The sequence below is a fragment of the Desmodus rotundus genome, chromosome 9 (genome assembly GCF_022682495.2).
Source record: "Desmodus rotundus isolate HL8 chromosome 9, HLdesRot8A.1, whole genome shotgun sequence".
NCBI classification, from domain to species: domain Eukaryota; kingdom Metazoa; phylum Chordata; class Mammalia; order Chiroptera; family Phyllostomidae; genus Desmodus; species Desmodus rotundus.
The window spans coordinates 92287722-92305632 of NC_071395.1; the positions used below are offsets into that span (position 1 = coordinate 92287722).

The 17911-nt window shown below is 36.4% G+C and overlaps 1 protein-coding gene across 3 annotated transcripts in view; it reads left to right on the plus strand.

The window, feature by feature from the left end:
• Positions 1-17911, plus strand: part of VMP1 (vacuole membrane protein 1) — a 108032-nt gene that overhangs the window by 72767 nt on the left and 17354 nt on the right. For all 3 annotated transcript variants that reach the window (XM_024573282.3, XM_024573283.4, XM_045182244.3), the window contains exons 8-10: positions 5818-5898; positions 8753-8869; positions 15245-15306. In XM_024573282.3, the coding sequence (XP_024429050.1) occupies positions 5818-5898; positions 8753-8869; positions 15245-15306 (260 nt within the window). The remainder of the gene's footprint in view (positions 1-5817; positions 5899-8752; positions 8870-15244; positions 15307-17911) is intronic.

Genomic DNA, 17911 nt, shown 5'->3' on the forward strand with positions numbered 1-17911 from the left:
TATTATCCTAGAGTTTATTTCCTAATAGTCTTCATCTCATTAGTATGTTTGATTCCATTATAATTCGAAAACAGAATTGGTGATATGTAACTCTTTTGAAAACATACTTAATTTAAAGGAGAGCATTCAAATATGCAATATTAAAACATAGCAGTTAAATAAATGGTACTGCTGAAGAAGTCAATAGTAAAAGTATTTTGTTCACTTTGAATTGAATTAATTAATGCTCTCTATTTTTTTTTAAAGATTTTATTTATTTATTTTTAGACAGAGGGGAAGGGTGGGAGGAAGAGAGGGAAAGAAACATCAATGTGTGGTTGCCTCTCATGCACCCCCTACTGGGGACCTGGCCCGCAACCCAGGCATGTGCCCTAGACCGGGAATCGAACCAGCGACGCTTTGGTTCGCAGGCTGACACTCAGTCCTCTGAGCCACACCAGCCAGGACTATATTCTTATATGAAAATAACTCATAAACAGCCCTGAAATGGGTGGAAAATTGTTATTAAGATACACTTTAGTCTAAGATGAGAAATATTTAAAGTTTATGAGTTAAGTTTCATTGCACTTTCCATGGAGATGAGAAGTAATTGTACCCTGTAATTGTGTTATTTACTATGTGAAATATGACTTCACCATAGAAAATCACTACATGGTTATTGGGATCTTAATAACAAGTTAATATTTCAGAGTGATTGTTCACGATGCTGAAACAGCTTATTACATTAAGCCATTCTTACTATTTAGCTCCATTTCTGGTTAATAGAGTTTTACTTGCTTGACATAACATAATTGACTAGGACACACTAACAGGTTATTTTAGATGGTAGAAGAACTTCACAAATACAATATATTTTAACATAAATTTCCCTTTACACAAGGAATTATTGTTGCAACAGTTGCTCTGTGGTTTTTCATATTGGCTGTGAAGCAACTGTTAATACCAACCCCAAGAAGAGCATTTCAGCAATTTTTACATATAATGGGTTAAGAAGACAGATAATTTATGCAATTGCTGAATAGTTACCACTACATTGATAGCAATGGGTCCCTTCCAACTAAGATGAGCTAGTAACCAACAACATATTTATCTCCAGTGACATTGCATTCATTTAACATGGACAGGGATTTTCTGTCACCTTTAAAGAGATCTTGAAGTTTCATGTGGTCACTTATGAAAATGAAACAGATTACTGTGGCCATTTGAAGGTAAATGTTATTTCATATATTTAGATCCAAGTTGACATCTTTAGATTCAAAGATTGATATTTAGCAAGCCAATTATAATTAGCAATACAGTTTCTCTACTCCCTTAATCATAAATACATAGTATTTCTTAGGAAAAAGAAATGTGAAGCACAAGTAGTGCAGAATATTCATACTTAAAGGCTTTGTGTGGGTTGTTGTGGTTGTTATTATTATTATTATTATTATTATTTGAAATCTCAGTGATAAGGACTTAGGTTTTCTTCATCTGCCTTCTTGTAGTCATTGGGAAATATTCCTAGTGTCTCTCATTCTTAACATGAATGGTTATACACATGACTACTATTAGTGGAAGTAAGAAACATCATTTTATTTACTTGTATTTTGTTTGTTTATTTTTAAAAAGTGGAAAGTGATATGTGATAAATGCATGCTATTTATTTAGGTAGAGCTAGAGAATGAAACTTTCAGGCACTTAAATTGTGAAATAGGTAAATGTTGTGAAATGTGAATCCAGAGAAATGAAACTATTAAAAGGAATTTGGTTTTAGTTGTACAGATTTTTTTTTAAATGAAGAGTAACAACGGAGGAAGTAATCAGATTAAACTTACTACTTTGTTCCCACAAATACACCAAAACATTTAAAATGAAATACTAATTTTCTTTTATATTTTATTCGAATATTGAATATCTAACATACTAATTTGTTAAACTTTCTCTTTAAAATATTGTTATTATTGGTGCATACTTTTTCTTGGCTTATTTATTTTATATGATGGCCTGAAAAGAATAGCAAATTTTGATTGAAATCGTTCTTTTAAACTTTACTAAAAGAAGGAGTTTTTGCTGGCTTTAGGGGTGTGTGTGTGTGTGTGTGTGTGTGTGTGTGTTTATTTGGGTTTATTGTCAAATAGTATACCCATAGTACAGTTCTCTCTATTTCAGAGTAGGTGGAAATATAAATATTTAAATGCCCAGAATGTTACTTTAAAATCAACATAAGACAGAGCTGTCAAATTATTCAAATAATGAAAAAGTACCACATTGTTTACCAAAAAAGTAAAGAAAGAAGTTTTAAAGCTACAGAGCAACAAGCAAGGAAAATACAACTGCATGTAAAATATTTTAGACAATAAAAGAAGAATGTTTCACTAAAATTATATTAATAAAGCTTCTAAAGCCATATTGGTAAATTTTGAATATATGACTTTAAGGTGAAATAAGTTTAAAATAAGACAAAATATGGTTGTGTTTCTGAAATCTGAACATGAGTTCTTTTACTATGGCAAATTATTTTAGATTTGGTGTAAATACTAACACAGTGATTCCCTGAGTTTAGTTACACTGGCAAGGAAAAAACGTCAAGAAAACACTCCCTCGAGCTGCATATTCTTCTATTGTTGGTTTCTTGTAATGAAGCAATTGTACAGACCTTATATTAGTTTAATTTAAGTAAATGTTCATGGGTGGTTTGATGTATAAATGTAGTTTCAATTCTCAGACTATTGTGAAAGACCTGGAAGATGGATTACAGGAACCGAAAGCAGCACGGTCACTGTGTGCGTGCATGCAAAACACATACTGAGATCTATGAAGCCCAGTTTCAGTACATGACTTTCAGACTTCTTAAAAAGTAAAAACTCCCCATTAAATGGCACTTAACTTGCTTTCCTTCTAATATATGCCAGCTAAAACATAATTTAAAAAATAAGGTTAAGAAAGGTTTTTTACTTCACTTATTTGGATAGAGTAACTCTTTTCCCTCAAGTAAAAATTCTTGAAGACCTGTTAAGAATAATTAATGATGGGCACCCAGGCATCTGAAAGAACAAGGAGTCTATTTTCCTTTGTTCTTGTCTGATTTCTGTTGAGTAAAGAGATTCTGCCCCAAAGGGATAGAATGGCTCCTTACTTTCAGGGTGTTTTTAAAACATGATTCCTTGAACTTTTATAGGCTTAAACATTTTTATTATTTTGAGTATTAGGTGATCTGCATAATGTTTAATTTAAATTTTTTGTATAAACTCATTGGTATAATTATACCTATTTTCCAATTTAAGTTTGTATATATATCTCTAGTAGAAAAATACCATCAGTTTAAAATGATGTCACTAACATAGTCACCTGGTTTAAATAAATATAAGATTCTAAAGCCTTGAAATGAAATTAAGATAAAAAGGAACAGAGCACCTATAATATTGTATGTCAACTATAATTGAAATGGTTAGAAAAAAGAAAACAGAACACCAAACCTTCTAAATACTGTTGATTTTGATTACACTACTTTCTGTAACAATCTAATTTTCTATAATTTTATCTGTTGAGGAGTACATAAATCCTGTGATAGAAAAATGTTTCCACATATGTCTGACTTGGAAAATACATTTATAAAAAGAATGTTGTCTTTAAAATAAAACATTGTGTAGTTTTTTTTCTTACTTTTAATTTTTTATTAATTGAGTACTGTGTTGTTTCTTCTTAGAGTGGATTTGCTCTGAAGATATTAAGGCTATAAAAGAAGGCATTTTTCAAGGGTGGGAGGTGGGGAGAGTGGGGCAGGGGAATAGTGGAGACAACTGTACTTGAACAACAATTTTAAAAAAAAGAAGACATTTTCCTGAATTTATCTTTAACTCTTAGGCTATATTAATGAAAATTTTACAACTAGTTCATAATCTAAATATATTATTTGACATTTTAAAATCTCAAAACATCTTTTCATTATGGCTTACCAGTTTTTATTTAGTGCTTCTAATAAATTACAAATTTAGTAATTTGGATTGTGTAAATTATTCAAAATAAATAGGAGTATAATTTGTTCTTATGTTATTTTGGAAAACTGAATTTTATTATATATTCTTAAACAGTTTTTAAATCAATAAAATCAATATTTCACCCTTAATGCATAGTTGTTAATTTAAGAGGAAACATTAAATAGTCAGCTAGAAATCTGAATGAAAATGGAAAGTGGCCTTTACTGCAGTAGTTCAGCTGTTTAACAATATTAAACCAGATACAATGACTTAACTGAGAAAATAAGGCTAATTCCCAGAAGAAAAATTCTCTTTGGAAATAAATTGTAAAATTATAAAATTACATTTTAGAATTTAGTTAATAATTAACTTTGAGAACCTATATACTTAAACTTCAAAGTGTTTATATTGACTATTAATATCTTTTAAAATACATATAAAAAACCTTATTGGTGTAATTCCTTTGACTTTTTCACCACCCTCAACAAGTAAGTAGAAGGAAGGTATTATTTTTAAATTTTTAATACTTGTAATGTTGTGGTAACTTGTAGGGTTATTCTGCATATTATTTGTTAAGGGGTTTGTTTGTTTTATGTAGGAATATACAACTTCCAGTGTGGCTTAGAGAAGTGCTTTAAATCCTGTTCTTATTCTGTGAAGGAACCTTTTTTTTTTTTTAAATACCCTGACCTTTCTCTAGGATTATTGCCTGTTAGAGTACTGAACTAAAGAGAGTGAAAGAGGTTCTATAATGCGAACACTTTTTTAAAAGACATTTACACAATAGCTAATATTTTTTCATTTCGATGGAAGTATATGCCATTTCAAAATAAAAGAATTGTCAAATTTCAGATTGGTACTTTTTTCTAAAGATTTTATTTATTCATTTTTAGAGAAAGGGGAAGGGAAGGAGAAAGAGAGGGAGAGAAACATCAATGTGTGGTTGCCTCTCAAGTGCCCCTTACTGGGAACCTGGCCCACAAACCAGGCTTGTGCCCTGATTGGGAATCAAACTAGCAACCCTTTGCTTCGCAGTACAGTGCTCAGTCCACTGAGCCACACCAGCCAGGGCCAGATGGGTACTTTTAAGAAAAATAGATACACATATATAATTGTAGCATCAACATGCTGAAAGAAGAGAATTGTGGAAATAAGCTAGCCAGCCAAAGGCATGTTTTAGCATCAGAGAAATAAAAAGAGCACTGATTTCAGAGTCTGAAGAATCTGCTCTATCTATACACTAGGATTATTTAAAGTCTGGAGTAAAATATTTGTGAAAACACTTATAAAAACTAGCACAAACTGTGCAAATACAGGATGTTATTTTGCTTTTGAGTATAATGAATGCCTAGCTATTACCACATAGCTGTTTTTCCCACCTTCTGACTGGTGATCAGCACAGGTGTCTTCATCGGCTGCCTTGAAAAATCCTATGATTTCTTACCCTGATAATCAATCGGGGAGTGAGTCCAGCAGTAGAAGGAAAGAGAAATAGACGTGGTAGAACCACCTCATTTCCAAAAGAATGAGTTGGTTCATGGTTAGCTTATAGTATTTTGTTCATCCCTGATAATCCAGAAGGGGATCCAAAAAAGTGAAGTATCATAACAGTGTTTGGGCTTATTCTTGAAATCTGGTACAAGTTTATCATTAAGGATATAACTAATGTTCTATCAATATTTTATTTGCATGTTTTTTCCAGGGCAACCTGTAATTTTTTAAAATAATTCATCTTACTCATTAAATTAATCTGTGCTTTTAGATTGTGAGACATTTAATATTATAAACTCTATAAACAATCATCTTTCCTTCCTCCTTGTACTTTTCATTAATGTTGTGATATTCTTCTTTTATTTAGGACTTTGCCTCCCGGGCTAAGCTGGCAGTTCAGAACCTAGTACAGAAGGTTGGATTTTTTGGAATTTTGGCCTGTGCTTCAGTAAGTAAATTGTATTAAAAGTGAGAAATTCCAATAAATGGTAGCTTTATATTTTGATCTAATTTTAGTTTTTAAAGGTACATGCCTGAATGAACAACAATGCTGTAATTTTAATGGATGTGTTATTTTATTATTCATTCATCTTACTCATCAAATGAGCTCTTTTCTGTTAGATAAGTTCATATTTCATTTATTAAACTTTTAAGTATTTCATCATGCCATGATGACTTGAGGCTTAAATGGCTTGATTCAATAAGAACAAAAGAGACAAAATCCATCCTTCCCATGAAGAATTTATAATGAAGTGCATTTAATCAGACAACAATGACTTCATTCTTTCCAGAGTTATAGATAAGTAGTCTTCTTCTTCCAAAGTTTCAAGCGTTAGTTACAAAGAAGAATTTGTATGAAACCTATCTTAAGTGACATTAACACCTAGTTAGATAATTGGAACATCAGTGGCAAAGTTAAGGGCATCTTGCAGGGATGTCAAACTCATTTTCATTGGGGGCCACATCACCCTCATGGTTGCCTTCAAAGGACCGAATGTAATTTCAGGACTGTATAAATATAACTAACTACTCCTTAACTAGGGGCAAGAAGCTCGGTGCTGCTGCCGGGTAGAAACAAGGTGCCAGGCCAGATAAAACAAGGTGGAGGGCTGGATTCAGCCCATGGGCCTTGTGTTTGTGCCCCGTGGGCTACAGTGAACTAAGAAGCCCTGTATGTCAAAAACTTAATGTTTTCACTATAGTGTACACCTGAAGTGAATGCAAAATAATATTGAATATAAACTGTAGTTGAAAAATTTTTTTTAGCTTAGTTAATGTCTCAAATTGCAGATGTGTGAGTTAGTGTTTATCCTGGTCATTTTCTAATATAATAGAAACAATTACATTTGAAATGGAGCATTTCGATAGAAGTTTTCTTTGGTTGCCTGTACACAATTGTTGGTAGTTCACTGGTGGATTTGGCCAGGATAACTAGGTGTACCTAGTTCGTGTGATAAAAGCTGCCATTATAAGTAAAATTCACAAAATTATTGTCTACTAACACAGCTATTTTCTCCATTACATACTAGAACATTACTAATCTTTGAATGCCCCCTTTCCACACTTTAGCAAAGCAAATGTCTTTAGCAAAGCAAAGATGATTGGGTGCCACAATGTCTTACCTGATACCAACATCCTAGAGATATTCTAAAATATACATGTGCCTTTGTCACAATGTTGATCTTAACTATTTGAGCAGTTATAGGTATGTTGTAGTGTGTTATAGTGCAAAGAATTGGCTTTGGAGTCAGGCTTGGGTTCTCAAGCCAATTTTAACTCTAACTAGCTACGTTACCTCAGTCCGCTTACTCTGAGCAGGTTTTTAGTTTTCAAAATGGAGCGATAAGACCTGCGTTACAAAGGCTGATGTGAAGATTAAGATTATATATGTGGTTCTGTAGTTCATAGCGTGATGATTGGGTACTCACACTCTCGTGTGAGGCAGAGCCTGATAAAAATTGTAATTTGCAGAGTTCTAAGGGTCACATGAAAAAATGTAAGAAATGACAGTTGTAAGGCTGTGAAATGATATTGTTATTACGTGATTGTTAGATGAAATTGCATAAAGCCTTTGAATTTAGATGGGAAAAACAAACTGAGTTATTGAATCCAAGTGTTACTAATAAAAGAATACTTGAGTTCTACTTTAGTATGGCCCTGTTTTTAAAAAGATGTATGTGACAAATATTTTTTCAATAACTAGGCTTTTCTTTGAAAGTGCATATAAATTAATTGACTGATAAATGGTCTGGCCAACAGCCACAAGGACAGAGTGCTTCCATGGGGAAAGTGGGTGGAGCACTCAGAAACAGCCTGTGGTTTCTTTACATTTTTATATGACTTTGTCTTCGAGCAGTCTGGAAATATGGAAATGTTTGGAAAAGGTATTTGTTGTGAATCACTCTTTGTCTGGGACTGAATATTCGAAACATCTGAATCAGTGCTCTTGTGTTTCTACACTTTATTTTCTTTCTAAAATGCATCATACAGCCCTGTAGCCTTGGGCTCTCATAAAATAAAATACAAATAATAAATTATTTTTTTATGTTGAGAGGTGAATGCATATCCACCCATAAATGTATTTATGAATTTACAAGAATGTTGGAGCTATGTAGATAATATTCTATTTCAGGCTAAAGATTTTTCAAACGCTAGTAACTTCTAAAATAATCTGAAGACTTTTTCTCATTTATACCTCACCATAGAAAATAGCTACCAAGCCCTGACTGGTGTAGCTCAGTGGATTAAGTATGGGCTGCAAACCAAAAGGTTGCCAGTTAAATTCCCAGTCAGGGCACATGTCTGGGTGTGGGCCAGGTCCCCAGAATGGAGAGTGTGAGAGGCAACCACACATTGATGTTTCTCTCTCTCTCTTTCTCTTCCCCTCTCTCTAAAAATGAATAAATATAATCTTTAAAAAAAGAAAATGGCTACCAAATAGCTAAGTGTCCACTGAAGAGTATTAAATTCCTGTGGATCCATTAACTTTATCCAATTCTAGTGTCATAGAAAAAATATATTATGGAACATTAGCCATAAGTAACGCAAGCAAAAGGACAGCTGGTTGGCTTTGAACAGATTGAACAACAGCCTGAGATGAATATAAGACCAAATTCGTAGACACATAAGAATATTGCCTAAACTTCTAAACAGCCTAGTCCTGATCAAGGAACCATACCTCTTTGTAGTATGAGTAAGGATTTACTTACAGGGGGTAAAATTAAACTGTTCATTGATTATATGTGGAAGTTCCATTTATTTATTTATTTATTTACTTACTTACTTACTTACTTACTTTGCAGATTCCAAATCCTCTATTTGACCTGGCTGGAATAACATGTGGACACTTTCTTGTACCTTTTTGGACTTTCTTTGGTGCAACCTTGATTGGAAAAGCAATAATTAAAATGCATATTCAGGTAATTATATTGTCTTATCTCCTGCATAATGATAATGAGCCATTAAAAGGCACTGAAATATGTTTCCCTTGCTCATTCCAAGCTGAATTGTTAAGATTTCGGTTCTGCTTCTTTTGGTTGGTAGCTTGCTTAGGTCTTTAACCGTGTCGGTTAGTGGATTTTTGGCAGGTTTTCCCTGTCCCTATTAGAAAATTGTGCTCCCTTACTATTTTTCTCCTTGTTTTCTTTCCTTCTTTTCTATGATTCCTTTGTCTCTTTCTTTACTTCACTTTTTGCCTTGTAAAACTCTTCATCCAGGACTTTTACCAAATGTACATCATTTTCACATACGTAGTCCAAAAAAATGCACCTTCACTGACCATGAGCTGAGAGAATATTGCCTTTCACTATTGCTACTTTTCTTTCACACACTGTGTATAACACTTCCTCTCAAGATACCAGTATCCTTTACAGAAAACCAGACAGATGTTAGTGTCGGAGAGAATGGGGAAGAAAGGGGTCTCTGAAGAGGCAAAAAGATGTGGGTTGTGGTTAGAGAAGTGAAAATCTGCTAGTCTTCAAAGCCATTTTTAACAAAAATCTTTGATATATACTATATGACTAAAGGAAAGGAAAGAGACTTAAAAAAAAACCCTTAAATGCGGGGAAATGGATATGTGCTTCTAGGACTGTGATATGAATTGTTTCCTTCTAAGGGCAAATGTCACCAGAATAAAATAAAATTAACCTGGAAAGAATTTCTTAATCAATGAGGTTTGCAACAAAGAGAGGCATTCACCAAAGGAAAGGCAAGAACAGTGAGTAATGTCTGTGCCCTGGTATGGTCCCTTAATAATTAAAAACAGGCCTATCTCCCAGGTTTCTTCTTAACATCTTTCTACCCCTAGTTCGTAGAAGAGGTGAATGAAACAGAAAATTTTGAGCTGCTTCCACCCACCCAGTTTCTAATACTAGCCTGTGACGTGCGAGATGAGTTTACTGAGTGTGTCCTACACTCTCCTGCATGACAGTCACTCAGCATTTCAAGGATGTGCTTTTCCTCCTTCAAGGAATATATGTTTTCCCACTGAAGTATATTTTTCAATGAATATGAGTTCTTTAATATTGGAATGCTAGTTTCTTTGGTAAAGATTTAAATACCAGCCCCGGCTGGTGTAGCTCAGTGGGTTGAGCATGGGCCTGTGAAGCAAAGGATCACCCATTCAATTCCCAGTCAGGGCACATGCCTGGGTTGCAGGCCAGGTCCCCAGTAGGGGACACAGGAGAGCCAACCACACATTGATGTTTCTCTCCCTCTCTTTCTCCCTCCCTTCCCTTCTCTCTAAAAATAAATAAATAAAATCTTTTAAAAAAAGATTTAAATACCATATCAGGATTTTTCAAATAGTAAAATGTTGTGGTGAGTACTATATTATTTTGCAGTGTATCTGAAGATAATATTTTCTGTAATCTTTTCAGTTTTTGCTGGGGCAAGAAAGAAGCTATCATTTAGCTTTTGGGAGGCCTTTGAAAGTAACAGCAGATTTCTTTAATTCCCTTTATAACAGCAACTTCTGTAGGAATCCAGAAACTTATGCATCCTGCTTTAGATAGTACTCTGCTATAAATTATAGTGAAATTTACTATGTTAAAAGTACCCTAGTGATAGGGTGTGCAATTTAACAGACCTTTCATTGCAGAATAATCAAAAAGAGTGTATTTTTTTTCCCTGGCTGGTGTGGCTCAGTGGATTGAGCACTGGCCTGCGAACCAAAGGGTCGCTGGTTCGATTCCCAGTCAGGGCACATGCCTGGGTTGCGGGCCCAGGTCCCCAGTAGGGGTGGTGTGAGAGGCAACCACACATTGATGTTTCTTTCCCTCTCTTTCTACCTCCTTTCCCCTCTCTCTAGAAATAAATAAATAAAAATCTTTTTTTTTAATAGTATATATTTTTGAATATTCTCAGATTTTAAAAAAAGTTATAATAATGCTTTTTTTATATATATGTAGCACTTCACACTTTTCAAAAAAATTATTTTATTGTTGTTCAATCACAGTTGTCTGCATTTTCTCCCCACCCAGTACCTCACACTTTAAAGCACCTAGTGTATGTCATAATAATCCTGGGATAGAGAAATTATTACTCCTATTTTGTAATTATCAAACTTCCAGAGGTTAATAAGTAATAGGTACTTAAGTGTGAGTAACAGCTGGAATTTAAACCCTAGTCTTTGGCTTCAAGTTCAGTGTTTTTTCCAGTCTTTTGAATTGTCTCCTTAACTATAAATTATTTATATGATGAAGAAAACTGAACTGTTTGATGCCTGCTGTTTATCAGGACCTACACCAGGCAGTTGGCATTGGGTTTCTCAAATCAGTCCTGTGAGGTGGTTATTACCCCTATTTCACAGATGGGGGAACTGAGTAGTTAGAAAAGATAAAATATATGCCTAAGGCCCAGGAATTCAAACTTAAACTTTATAAAATCAAAGCTCATTCCCTGTTTCCATGTGGAAGAAAAAAAAACCCAAAGTTAAAATCCATGTATGTTTCTGAAAGGGAAGAATCTGAGTTCCTTCCCTAAGCTGAGAACATGGGATATGTTTGCTCTCTTTGTTCCACGTTATCAGAGACACATGCTTTCTCAAGGCATGTCACTTGATGTACATCCAGCTGGAGCTCAGGGCTACAAACATTTCTCATTCCTTGGGTAAGCAATATTAATGAGTAATATAAACATTGTAACTTTCTGAAAAAAAAAGGAGACATCACACACAGATTTTTCAGTAATCTAATAGTAAACCTCTCTCTTCTGGTTCTCTTTTTTTCCCCCCTCATCTTAAACTGGGCAGTTTTCCTTGATAAATATTGTTATTTTTATTGATATTTTGCTATTTGTTAAACCTCCCATAAAAGTGTCAGATCAGCCCACCTAATAATGTTAAATCAGGATTTCCCCTCCCACAAGATGAAGTCCTCTGCCTGTAGAAGGACACTTAGAAACATTAATAATGAAGAAGGTGAGAAGTCGGTATGCTTATGTATAATACTTCATGTGCGTAGTTACTTTACACGTGTATTGTTTATTGCCTCTCTACCTTCCCACCCACCACCGGACACACATGTACAGGAATATGAACTCCATGAGGGCAGAGACTTTTGTCTCTTGGCTCATTGAATTATTCTACTGCCTAGTGGGCACTCAGTGAACATTTAATAAGTGAATCTGTCTGCGATTCTTCTTACCATTGAAGGACGCTCTCTTTACAGACAGGTTCCTTGTTCATTCTGCCCCCGTTAGTTCCCTCCATCCATATCTTTGTTTCTTCCTGCTCTCGCCTTCCCCTCTTTTCCTCTTTGCACATGGTCAAGTGGGCTCATCAGTAGTCTCTGCCTTTTACTTGGTAGAATCGCCCACTCAGACCTCTTGAAGTTGTCCCAGAGGCTGCTTTCACTATCCTTGGTTTTTTTTTTTTTTATTCTTTTTTCTTCTTGTATTTCTAACTGGTTGTTTTTTACTCTCTTATGTTCCAAATCACTGATTTGGTTCTCGGCTTCATCCACTTTACTGTAGTTTCCCTGTAAATTGTTCCTTACTTCAATTAGTGTATCCTTCATTTCTGACTGGGTCTTTTTTTTTTTTTTTTAAGTATTTTAATGTGGTTTTCTTTAAAGATTTTATTTATTTTTAGAGAGAGGGGAAGAGAGAAAGAGAGGGAGAGAAACATCAGTGTGTGGTTGCCTCTCATGCATTCGCCAATGGGGACCTGGCCCACAACCCAGGTGTGTGCCCTGACTAGGGATTGAACCTGTGACCCTTTGGTTCGTAGGCCTGCACTCAATCCACTGAGCTACACCAGCCAGGGCTGACTGGGTCTTTTTTATAATGTGGAGGTCCTCACTAAGTTCCTTGAGCATTCTTTGTAACCAGTGTTTTGAACTCTGCATTTGATAATCGATTTTCTCCATTTGGTGTAGTTCTTTTTCTGGAGTTTTGATCTGTTCTTTCATTTGGGCCATGCTTCTTTGTCTTCTCATTTTGGCAGCCTCTCTGTGTTTGTCTGTATGTATTAGGTAGAGCTGCTATAACGCCCTGTCTTGGTAGCGTGACCTAATAATGTAGTAGATGTCTTGTAAGGTCCAGTGGCACATCCTCCCCTGTTACCCAAGCTGGATACTGGAGGTATACCCTTCATGTGGGCTGAGTACACCCTCCTCTTGTTGAGCCTTGATTGCTGTTGGCAGATCAATGGGAGGGACTTACCCAGGCCGGTCAGCTGTGGACTGGCTGTGACACTGACCACAAACTTTCACCCTCCGTGGAGGATCCACTGTGCAGGGGCAGGGTGGTGGTGCTCTGATATGGTCTATAGCTATCCACTGGGTGCGCTGGCCCTGGGGTTTCCTGGGTGGTGCAGGCCAAATTAGGCACCGTCCCCTCCCACCCCCATGTTTTGCCCAGAGCCACCCTGCCTGAGCTATAGAGCAATCTGCATTTGGCTGCTACTTGTGCTGGGCTAGGAGATTCCCAGGTGAAGCCAAGCTGTAGACCTAGGTTAGGTGCTGCTGGTGCCAGGCCTGGGGCCACTTAGCAAGAGGTACAGAGGCTGGGAGCTCACTGAGGCCAGCTGTTGCTTGTTTGATAGGATTCAGGAAGTTGTGAAGCATGAACCAAGACCACCCATTCATATGGAAAAGTAACTGTTAACAGCTTGGGTGGGCAGGTAAGTTGAGTGGGACAGAGCCTCAGGGGATCTCCAGGGCTAGGCAAACAGTGTTAGCCAGGTTGACAGAGTCTCAGATACGGCACCAGCTTGCCAGCTCTGTGGCTCTGTGCGGGGGGTGGGGGTGGGGTCAGAAAAGGGACAGTGGCCTCTGCCTGCTTTTCTGTCTGGGAGAAGACTGTCCCCCAGCTCTTGTCCTAGTGCCAGACATTTCAGTTCCTCACTGTGTGCCACTGGGTACCTTTCAAGCTGCTACCCCGGAGCTGGAGCTCAGGGGGAGTGATTCTGAGTAAGTCCATATGTTGGTTCTTTAAGAGGAACTGCTTGGGACTCCAGGTTTCTTCTACCCATTCAATACCTGCTGGTTTTTGCAGCCAGAAGTTATGGGGACTTACCTTCCTGGCAATGAAACCCTGGTCTGGGGGGCCTGCTGTGGGGCTAAGACTCCTCGCTCCTGAGATATCCCTCCCGAATTTTCATCCAGCACCTGTGGGTGAGGGACCAGCCTGTTCCACATCTCTGCCCCTCCTACTGGTCTGGATGGATGTAGTTTCTTTAATTCTGTAGTTTTCTGACTTCCATTCAACTTGATTTGTGACGGTTCTGAGTGATAGTTTTCCTAGTTTAGTTGTAATTTTGATATGGTTGTGCAAGGAGGTGAGCTGTGTTTACCTATGCCTTCACCTTTCAGTCCTTTTGAAGTTAAACTTTAATATCACCTTCTTGAGTCTAATTAATTGTACTTACGTGATCTTTCCTTTCTCTGAACTTCCACATCACATTGCTTTCACCACTAATGGCATTTACAGTTATATATACACACACTCACACACACAGTGTTTACCATCTTTCTACTGTGTGTAGAAAAATTTGTAAATACCTTCAGGCCACTGAAGAAGTATTCTCATTTTTATGTTATTCCTGAAAACTCTTAATGATGCCTTATATTATCCATAGTAAGTACTTTCTGTAAAATTTATTGAATTGAGTTGAGAATATTTACTAGCTATTGGCCCTTAAAGGCATCTTGTAAGGCAAGGTATGGACATCTTTAGTTAGTGAGACTACCTCAATAACACCAAATTGAAAACGACTTAGGTCTGATAAAAATCCTCAGTCGTCTGTTGATGCCGGTGTTTGTACCCTAACCCTGAACATCCAAGCTCATCCGGGATCTCAGAATGGAACTTTCGTGATACTTCTTCCTTCAACAAAATCTTCCCATTGAGGATGTATAGTCTTTTCAAGATCCTCCGGGTTAGATTTAGCCCGGACCCCTGTCACCAGTCCGATCCACTTTAATTTCAGCGGTGGGGGGTACAGGGGCCGCAACTTCGGCTGTGTCACCGTTCTGAGACACACAAAACATGCGGAGTGCCCACTCAGTCTTGGCTTCACGACTCGTGTTCTCCCGTCAGGTGTGGTCGTGTATCCTAATAAGACTAGAACTGTGCTTAAGGAAAAACATCTTTAAAATACAAAGTAGTAGCAAATCATGTTTCTTGGTTTTTTATAAAGGATTTTTTGAATTGCAGTTAGAGGCAGCATCTCACCTTTTTAGAGTTATCAAAATTGTGGATTTATATTGTCTTTTTGATGAGAAATAGTTATTTTAATATTTTATTAATATTAAAGAATTATTTTCATATTAAAACTGGTGTTTTCTTTGCAGAAAATCTTTGTTATAATAACGTTCAGCAAACACATAGTGGAACAGATGGTGGCTTTCATTGGGTGAGTAATTCTTTAAGGACTAATATTAATATCACTGTTTGAATGGGAGGAAATGTATAAAGGACTTAATTGGGATAGAATTGTGATCACTCTTTATTTTTTGAGGAACTATCTTTTGCCCTGTTATTAGTTAAATTGAAGAAGACTTTATTGAACTGCAGCTGGAAAGGATGAAGCTCAGATTACCCTTGTTTCATTTTAAACCAGCCATGTGTCAAGGCATACAATTCTTGATTTACAAGAAGCTTTGGAGTTTGAGACTGTTGCTGCTCCAAAGAAATAAGAAATCCTGTTCATGTAGAGATGCACCTCCCCGCGGTCTTGTAATGCTTTAGCGCAGGGCTGTCTTTTAGCCCGACACACAGCCACATTTACTCGAACTACAAATCCGACGTAAAATATTACCATTTCACCGTGTAAGACATGATGAGGTGGTTATAATATTGCCAAAATATGTCAGTCACTAGAGAAAAATCAGGCCATTTTAAAAGACTTCCATCCAAAGCCTTTATTTTTATGTGTCTAGAAGTAAGACCAGTTTTAACCTATGCTTTAAATGATAATGTTACAAATTTATGGAGTTGACTTTGATAAAACAATAAAAAGAAAAGGACTTGTTTTGTTGGATCAAATTAACTTTCACCTGGAATGTGAATACTATCAGATATTAAATGAAACTTTTAAATATATCAGTTGTTACTCAGTGTTTACAGGAGAGAGGTTTTCTTTCATTTAATGGTGTAACTGAGCAGTGGCGGGAAAGTGTTACCTTGAGTGTCCTTTATGTAGTTGTAACATAAATTTATATCTTAAAATCCATTTATGAAACAAAACATTTATGAAAATTTTTGCTATTTTAAAAAAACTGGCACTTAGAGGTGAGTTCATGAGTATTTTATTATTCTTTAAACCATACATTATATATAATACTTTCTTTTCTATATATGTTTTGTAATAAAATAGTATTTAATATTCGCTATTTAGTTTCTAATGTAATAATTGAGGAAAAACACATTCTTGAGAATATACTCAGTGGAGCCAGTCATTGGTTTTATCACTTCCTAAGCTTCTGATTATAAATGTGGGTTATTGCTTGTATATTAAAATTTAACTACTCCAGTTTTTGTTGCTTGAATCCTTACAAATAAAATGGTAAGTAACCATATGTCGCATGTAAAAAGAAAGAAGGGATACTCTTGTCCCTTAGTTTTAAATACAAAGGAGGCACTTCTTAGAGGTTGCTGCTCCACTTTGAGAGAATTCGGAAGGACATAACCGGCATCCTTAGCTCTCAACCCCATGAACCCACGTCGTAGGAGTGATTGCTCCCACAGCACCCTCCACTCTTCCTTTCTCCTTTTCCCATACGGCACATTCATAGAAGGAAGTGTCTTGGCTACTTTCACATCCTCACCACTACCACCTTTTGTTTCCCCAGGTTGTGGAGTTTCTAAAAAGTTAGATTAGTTAGCTACCTATCTTATCCACCCACACCCAGTTTCATTCCCTTCCGATCTGTTCATCATACTGCAGTTAGTAACTTTAAAAAAATCTTATGCTGAGCAAGTTGCCACCACTCTCCTCACCCCCCAGCTCCTCTTCTTGAAACCCTTTACTTTTCCCCCTTTATTCTTAAGTAATGCCTAGAAAGCCCTGAGTGATCTGGCCCCTGTTGTTTTCTCTGCTAGAGTCTCCCACCACCGTCCTGACGCGTGTTTTTCCCTTGCCTAGTTCAGGATTTTTCAGCCTGGGCACTATTAACATTTTAAGCCGGATACTATTTTGTTGTAGGGGACTTTCCTGTGCATTTTAAGATATGTAGCTGCAACCTTATTCTCTACTCACTAGGTGCCAGTGGTATCTCCCTATTGGGACAATCAAAAATGTCCCCAGACATTGCCAAATGTCCCATGGCAAGTATACCCCCACTACTACCACCAGCTCCTTGAAAACCCCTGGTCTAGCTAATGTCCTTTAGATCTCAGCTCTTACACTCGCAAAAGCACCTTCTCTAACGAGGTCAAATACCTTCCTTCTTAGGGACGGACCTCTGTTCACAGGTGCATGTACTACATGTACTGACAGTTGTATTTTTACATTTATGTTTGAGAGCATATTATTATCCTACCACTAACCTATAAGCTTCTGAGTGTCAGAGGTCACGCCTATTTTTATTCACTGTTACATACACAGCACTTGGCATCTTGATTGACACAAAGCAGGTGCTAGATAAATATCTGGTGAATAAATGAACACATTGTGTCTATGTTTAAAGATCTGGCCAATAAAAGTTAGCAAATAATATGTATAGCCCAAGTTTTTCTGTTTCTCTAGCCTTTGGAGTTTCAAAGAAGTTATATTACTTATGTGTAGTAAATAGAAATAAAAGTGCTTTAAGCTGAAACCATCGTTTTTAAAGTTAGAATTTCTTATGGTTTTCACAGTCAGGATTTCCTTCCCTTTACCATCGCCTCTAGCAAAAAAAACCTACAGTGATCCTTTCTTCTTAAAGATGGTTCCACATAGTTATTCCAAGATACTCCTGACCTACTGAATTTCAATTTTTATTTAACTAGATGGGTGGTGTCATATTTTAAAAATTGTT